The sequence below is a fragment of the Emys orbicularis genome, chromosome 1, assembly GCF_028017835.1.
Source record: "Emys orbicularis isolate rEmyOrb1 chromosome 1, rEmyOrb1.hap1, whole genome shotgun sequence".
Lineage (NCBI taxonomy): Eukaryota > Metazoa > Chordata > Testudines > Emydidae > Emys > Emys orbicularis.
The window spans coordinates 199,882,781-199,891,028 of NC_088683.1; the positions used below are offsets into that span (position 1 = coordinate 199,882,781).

Consider the following 8,248-nt stretch of genomic DNA (forward strand, 5'->3'; position numbering starts at 1 on the left):
TGTGCGAGATTAAATCTCTCTCTCTCGCTGAGTTAAATAGAATGGAACAAAACCTGCTCTTCTTACTCATTGAATCAATAGGTGTTTTGCCCAGTTAGTTAACAAGTTAATGTGGGATTTAACCCTATGTTTCAGAAATTATGATTCCACTACAATAGTCCATACAAAAAGTTACATGAAAATTGCAATTTATCTGTTTCAGCACCTAAAATGTTTCATATGAAACCTAAAATATTATTCATTTACTTCTTAAGACGTATTAATTTTAGAGACTAATTCCATTCTTCAGCCAAGTATATAGTTTTAAAGTATTTGTTGAAAATTTGACATACTTCCTTTTTAATGAACTTCATTGATATATTAGTAACTTGTGAACTTTCTCAGCCATTGTTTAATTTTAATCGGGAAAATGGGTTAAATTAATATATTTTTGTAATTTGTCATGCGATAGTTCAACATAGCATTAAAGCATATTCTTATAACTTGGATTTATGAATGGTATCAATTAAGTATTGCTATGAAATGATAAAGCTGTGAGTCCACTCATAATGAACAAATAATTCTGCTTCAGTCTTGGATTCCACTGTTTTGGGAGCTATTCCGACAAAGTTTAGTGCATGCTTGTTTTTTAATTTTGTTATTTCTTCCTTTTCTCATTTGAGCTTTACATTGGGCATGCTCATTTATTTTATTCAAGTAGCATAGGATAGACTGAAAGGGGTATGACGGTTAGGTTGACAGTGCAAAAAGTAAAAATCCTTTGCTTTTAAATCAGAAGTATTGAGTTCATTAAGTTTAACTATACCTTTATATAATTCAGTTCAGTGTATGTGTGTAGATATAGATGTTATTGCCTAGGACTTTGACGTATGAACTTGCACAAAAGAAAAAGCTTTTAAAAATGTACTTGACAGGAATAGCCCAGTAAGGCACTAGAATCTAAATACTGAATTGTCTGAAACTGAGTGCAGTACTGTCTTTCAAAATCTCTTGTTTATGGAGAGAAAGTCATTATTAAATTATTTGTATGCTAATGATTTCGTTTTATTGGTTGTATTGAAATCCCTTATTTGTCTTTTCTTGTTCAAAGTGTTAGGCAACATTTGAAAAGCAATAATTACCTAGATAGTAATATCTAGAATTTCTAAATGTCACATGTTCCTCCATGAGCTCCTTTCTCTAGTAATTAAATGTAAGCAGTAAAGTACACTAATTTGTTATATAAGCCAACAAAATCAAATAATCCAAAAGCACTCCAGCAGTGAAAAATGCAATTAAGCCACCATTGTATTCATTCAGATACAAAATACTGCACCATGGTATACCACTGTTGTCCTTTCCTTCATTAACTAGAACATGAATAAGAAAGCATGATGGCTTAATAGCATATTTTTCACTGTTAGAAAGTATTTTGTTGGCTCAAAATGGGATTGAGGAATCATCCACATAATTTCCATTTGTCACGTGTAAAAGTGATACATTCTACAGAGAAACGTGTTATGGCATATGGATGTGAAGGATTAATATTTATTATGCCATTTCTGTATAGGCAGACTAACTATACTAATCAAAATGTACGTTTTTATAAAATTAAATATCTGCATTTAAAAACAATATAAGAATAGTTTTTCTCCTATAGTGTGTATTTGTATGTGTACTTGTTGCTGTGATTTAAAGCTTACTAAGTGTCTACTTGTTATTTATTTATATGGTGGTAGCATTCAAAGGGCCCAGTCAGGATTAGGATCCCATTGTTCTGGCTATTGTACAAATGCATAGGAAACATTGTCCCTACTCCAAAGAGTTTACAGTCCAGCGCTTGATCTTGCAAGGAGCTGAACACTGTGGCCCTGATCCAGCAAAGCACTTGAGCATACGCTTAACTTTAAGCTTGCGAGTAGTCCTATTTACTTCAATTGCTATTCATTTTAAAGTAAGGAAATTAAGCACACACAGGATCAGGGCCCAAGTTAATGTACTTCTGAAGCATAATGATGCTGTTTAGTATATTAATTTAACACGTTAAAATATCTTTCTCTCTTTATTCAGGCCCATTTCCCATTGAAGACTGCAGAACCATACCTTGAATTTACCAGCATATGTAAGTGTGATGATTGTTATTTCTTCTAAATTCTGCACAAATATTTTCTTTCATACACTGCAGTTTGTTATACCAGTATTACACAGCTTCATTGCATTACAGTGGTTAGTGTTTATACAGCGAAAATAGTCCATTTCACTTTTGGCTCATGCACAAAATAACTGAGTACGTATTGAATACAAAGAGTTGCACTCTTTGGACATGAAGCTCAACTCCCGTTTGCCTTGTAGGAACTGCTCAGCACTTTGCCAGATTGGACCCCACAGGGCATGTGTGTGTATTTTGCCGTTTTTGTTTTATTCAAGTTTATCAAAGTTAAACTCCTTTTCTCTATAAGTGTAAGAGTAGTCCCCTTGACTTTAATGTAACTACTCATGTGAGTAGTATGAAACAGGTTAAGTCTTTGCAGGATTAAGCCCTCAGACAGCTGACTAAGGGCAGGAATATTCTTTTGTGAATGTGTCTGTCCCTTGTTCCACGCACCTTCCCCCCTCTTCATGCTAGGCATATATCAAATAGAAGAGAGAGAGTGCAAGGAAATGGAGGTGGGGGATTCCGTCTTTATTTTTCCTCCACAGTTTCTGCCAGGCCCTAACTCTTTTGATACTTTGTATTCACTGGCTGACTTGAGTGACACAAGAAATCCACTGTAGGAAGAGAAGCTTCCTGTGAACTAAGCCTTGTTTCCATGGTGCAGAGTTTTCTATTTAAAAATAAATTCCTGTTTTCTGGGGCTACATATATGTACAGTGCTTGTGGTGTATTCACGCCAAGCAAAGGTTACATGGGGGCAGAGGAAGATAAGGATTTCTCTCCCCCTCCCTACTCTTTCTCACATACACACACCCCATAACATTTACATTCTGCATGTTTTAGCTTTCAACTCTTTGATTCTGAGCAAGAAAATCTCATTACTTTTTGGCATGCATTGTAAGGTCAATGAATCATTTTTTGTTGTCTCCTTGGCATTGTAATGACTGACTAGACTTAAAAACCATTGTGTTTGATTGTTTTTATGTTCATATTAAATCCTCTGTCATTGTGTATTTTACCATTTTAAACACCCTGACGCCTGTTAGTTCTACACGGTTGTTTGGTAGGTTTTGTCTTCTTGTCCCCATGGCTAGAGATCTCAGTAGGAGGAGGGGGGAAACTTCCAGCCCACAGGGCCTCACTTTAGCCACTTTGGTTTAAGGCTTTTAGGACTTCAGTTAATTCTACAGCACTTGAGTATCTGTCTTCCAAGTGATTTATAAATGGAAACGCCAATTCAAAGGTTAACAGACAAAACTGTGTAGGGAAGCTAGTCTGCCTATTAAAGCCTCTGACCAGGAACTGAATTTGAAAGCAAACTTGACAGGCTTTGAGACTTTCTAAGTGGAACTTTAGCGGTGAAACTCACCTCCATCCCCCACCCCCAGTACAGCCGCCTCCCTCTTTCTGGGGCACCTCACTGGCATTAGAGAGCTCCTGGTATGACAGAAGCTGTGGCAGGGAGGAGGGAGAGGGTGGCAAGTGCTGATCCAAGGCAAAAGACAGGTAGAAGGAGAGAGACTGCGTGAGAAGCACCGTGGGGCACTCCAAACAAATGCACCAGCAAGGCAGGGCACAAGCCCCAGTGTGTGCACTGCAGCCAGCCTTCAGCTCCGAGCAGTGTGTGACCGGTCACCTAAGAATGATGCTTGTTAATTAGTTCAAGTGACAGCATGATAATCAGAAGTCCTTTCAATTACTGTGTGTGAGAAATCAATGTGATTTATGGGTTTTTTTTGGAAAATTGATGTGCATATATATAAAATAAATTTATCTGTTTCTCGTACACATAATATTTGAAGGGAGTTAGGGCCATATTGTCATTTGAATGTACAGTCCATATGTACGATCCGAATGTGTGTGTTAATATCTATACAATCAATAAACCGCATACACATTTCTCACCACCCCTCACCCCCAGAGTTACCAGCAGGAGGGAAACACTGAGCCCTTCTTTACCCTCTCCCCGCCCTCTCCTTGGCACTTACCGATCCTTAGCACTTGCTGGAAAGTCTGAGGGATGCCTATTAAAACGTAGAGAAGGAGAAATAAGAGTCCCCTGGTGGTATCCATAGCAGAGAGCCTGGGCTCACAGCAAAGGGTGCTCTCCATCTTCTCCACTCCTTTTTAATTCATGCTGAGCCTCTGCCAGTTCCATGCACTCACAAGCTGCTCCGAGGTAGGCTGTATTTCCACCTCATTCTCTCTGTGTTTCTTGTTCGTTGTGCAGAGTGTTAGAAGTGTATGTTTCCTCTGAGGTATTTAGGCATGAATAGCCGTTGCTGCTTTTTTGGGTCCCGTTACACTTCTCTCTCTCTCTCTGTCTCTTTCTCTTAGCCCATCATTCCCCCTCCATCAGTTAGTCGCACGTTGCAAAAGGGTCTTCCCAGAGATTATGGATCGATGCTTCTGTTCTGTGTTGAGCTCCAGGGGGTGGAAAGTTGCCGCTCGAAATGGCTGGAATGTCTTGCTCATTCGTCCTATAGTCAAGTACAAAGGTAGAAAAGAAAAGAAAGGAAGGGCAGGGAGAGAGGGGGAGAAGGGAGTTGTTGCAGAGGTTCCAGCACTGATCTCCAGCAGATTAACTGGGATCTCAGCCACTTCTCTCCCTCGCTCTCACACGCACAGAAGTACTTTATGCTGCTGCTCTAGAGCTGATTGAATCTTTGCTTGCATCCTGATGATACAAGCAAATCTAATCTCCGTATTGGCTGGCACTGATGCTGTTCCTGGATATGATTAAAGCGGCACTGTCAACTTGAAACTGGTCAATTTCACCAAAGTGAAATAAAATCTCTTTTCTGGCGTCCACCTGCCCCTGAATTCTGCCTTGCAAAATACTCTGGTTTTTTGGACCACCTTGTCCTGTTCTGTTTTACATGTTTTTCCTTCCCCCCGTTACTGTGTGAGAGACTCACACACCCAGCATGTGAGTGGGTGTGACACAGCAGGGGTCTTTTGGAGTATGAGACTTCAGTTCTCCTTGCTGTGCACACATTTCTGGGAGCAACTGAAGCTAAGTGCCAAACCCTGCTATCTCCTGTCAAGCTCCACAGAGGAGCTTTTGGGGGTGCTGTGGGGGGTCCTCTCTCCACCTCCCAGCCCCCATTTCTGGCTGCTTTTCCTTCAGCTTGACTGCCAGTCTGCTGCTAATCCTGCAAAGAAGCTAGAGGCAGTGGGGGCCCCCTCCTACACCCTTCTTGGCACCTAATCCCATGCCCAATTTGGCAGAGAATACAGAGGATGCAGGGGCAAGCCCCCTTCCTGTATTCCAAGCTCACCTGGCTCCACCAAGAGAGATGGGCAATGGAGTGACTGTGCAGGGAGAACCGTCTGCTTCCTAGCCTGGCTAGTCTGTCCCAGGCTCCTAGAGAGGCAGAAATAGGCTGTCACCCAGCATGCCTTCTCCTGCTTCTGGTGGGATGAGATAGGTCACGGGTTGTGTGGTTCTTCTTAAGAGCTCTGCTCTGAACCCTCTCCTTCTACCCTTTATTGGGAGTACTAGTTGGTGTCTGCAATAAACCGCCAAATCACATTTAGGAACAGGTTGACCAGCTTCTTAAGCACCTGTCTATAATGTTGAGGAAGAAAAACCTGTGTTATCATGGGGGGACTTCAAACTGAGTGGCATATGCTGGAGATCTCATGTAGCCAATCAACATGGTTTATGGAAAATAGATTTTGTCAAACCAGCTTGATATCTTCTTTTTTTTTATGAAATCAGAAGTTTGGATGATAAAGGTAATAGTGTTTATGTAATATACTTAGACATCTATAAGGCTTTTGACGTGGTACTGCACAACGTTTTGATTAAGAAATTAGAATGATACAAATTAAACATTATGCATGTCAACTGGATTAAAAAAATAGGTAACTGATACCTCTCAAAATTTAATTGTAAATGGGAAATCATCAAATGGGTGCATTTCTGGTAGGGTCCTGCAGAGTTTGGTTTTTGGCCCTTTTAAATCGCCGGCCCCAGGGCAGCTGCTCCTTTTCCCCCCTCAGCGGCCCTGCCCGTAGGACCCCACCGACAGAGAGGGGCAAAAGGGGCAGCGACGTTAAAGCGCTGCCGTAGCAGCGTGTGACGGGTTGGATCACAGAAACCCCCTTGGGAGCGGTCACCCGATGTGCAAAGACTATCCCTGCTCCTGTTTTCCCTGCCAGCTCAGGACTCCAGCACCCTGTCTTGCTGAGCCAGACACTCCAGTCTGCTCCAATACAGACCCAGGGTCTGAATCACTTGTCCCAAAGCTGCAAGTTTACCTGAAAACAGCTCACAGAAGTGTGCTTGTCTTTAGCACTCAGATGCCCAACTCCCAATGGGGTCTAAACCCAGATAAATCCGTTTTACCCTGTATAAAGCTTATGCAGAGTAAACTCATAAATTGTTCACCCTCTATAACACTGATAGAGAGATATGCACAGTTGTTTGCTTCCCCAGGTATTAATACATACTCTGAGTAAATTACTAAATAAAAAGTGATTTTATTAAATACAGAAAATAGGATTTAAGTGGTTCCAAGTAGTAACAGACAGAACAAAGTAAGTCACCAAGTAAAATAAAATAAAATGCGCAAATCTATGTCTAATCAAACTAAATACAGATAATCTCACCCTCAGAGATGCTTCAGTAAGTTTTTCTCAGACTGGACACCTTCCAGGCCTGGGCACAATTCTTTCCCCTGGTACAGCTCTTGTTCCAGCTCAGGTGATAGCTAGGGGATTCTTCATGATGGCTCCTCTCTCTCTCTCTGTTCTCTTCCACCCCTTTATATATCTTTTGCATAAGGCGGGAACCCTTTGTCCCTCTGGGTTTCCAACCCCCCCCCCTCACTGGAAAAGCACCAGGTTAAAGATGGATTCCAATTCAGGTGACATGATCACATGTCACTGCAAGACTTCATTGCCCACTTGCCAGCACACACATATACAGGAAGACTAACAGGTAAACACAGCCATCTGCAGACAATGGTCCTTGTTAATGGGAGTCATCAAGATTCCAAACCATCTTTAATGGCCCACACTTTACATAATTACAATAGGCCCTCAGAGTTATGTTTCATATTTCTAGTTTCAGATACAAGGGTGGTACATTTATACAAATAGGATGATCACACTCAGTAGATTATAAGCTTTGTAATGATACCTTACAAGAGACCATTTGCATGAAGCATATTCCAGTTACATTATATTCACTTATCATATTTTTATAAAACTATTCCAGTTACATTATATTCACTTCTTATTATGTTTTTATAAAACCATATAGACTGCACAACGTCACACAGCGCTTTAATGTTGGCTGTGTGCGGGCCAGTACCGGCTTCTTACCGGTATGCCGAACCAGCCCGTACCGGCTCACTTTCACCTCTGGCCCTACCCTATTAAACATTTTTATCAATGCACTGGAAAAAACATAAATTCATTACTGATAAAGTTTGCAGATGATCAAAAGATTGGGGTCGTGGTAAATAATGAAGAGGACAGGTCATGGATATTGAATGATCTGGCTCGCTTGGTAAGCTGGGTAGAAGCAAACAATATGTGTTTCAATATGGCCACATGTAAAGTCATACATCTAGGATCAAACCATGCATGCCATAGTTACAGAATGGGGGACTCTATCCTGGGAAGCAGTAATGCTGAAAAAAGACTTGGGGTCATGGTAGATAATCAGCTGAACATGAACTCCCAGAGCTAATGTGATCCTTGGATATGTAAATGGGAGTATTAAGTAGGAACAGAGAGATTATATTACTTTCATATTTGGCCCTGGTGCATCCACTACTGGAATACATCTACTTCTGGCGTCTACAATTCAAGAAGAATATTGATAAATTAGAGAAGGTTCTGAGAAGAGCCATAAGAATGATTAAAGAATTGGAAAACATGCCTTATATTGAAAGAGTCGAGTAGTTCAGTGTATTTAGTTTATCAAAGAGAAAGTTAAGGGGTGACTTGATCACAATCTGTAAGTCCCTACCAAAAATTCACTAATGGACTCTCCTATCTAGCAGACAAAGGTATAATGAGATCTTATGGCTGGAAGCTGAATCTAGACAAATTCAGACTAGAAATAAGTTACATGTTTTTAACAGTGAGGTTAATCAA

General features: G+C 40.7%; 1 protein-coding gene across 1 annotated transcript in view; it reads right to left on the bottom strand.

Moving 5' to 3' along the window:
* The window catches only part of GRIK1 (glutamate ionotropic receptor kainate type subunit 1), a 228,129-nt gene extending 223,883 nt beyond the window's left edge, over nt 1–4,246 (bottom strand). Inside the window, exon 1 of the mRNA XM_065423354.1 lies at nt 4,123–4,246. Coding sequence (XP_065279426.1) covers nt 4,123–4,246 — 124 coding nt within the window. The remainder of the gene's footprint in view (nt 1–4,122) is intronic.
* Nucleotides 4,247–8,248: the final 4,002 nt, after the last annotated feature.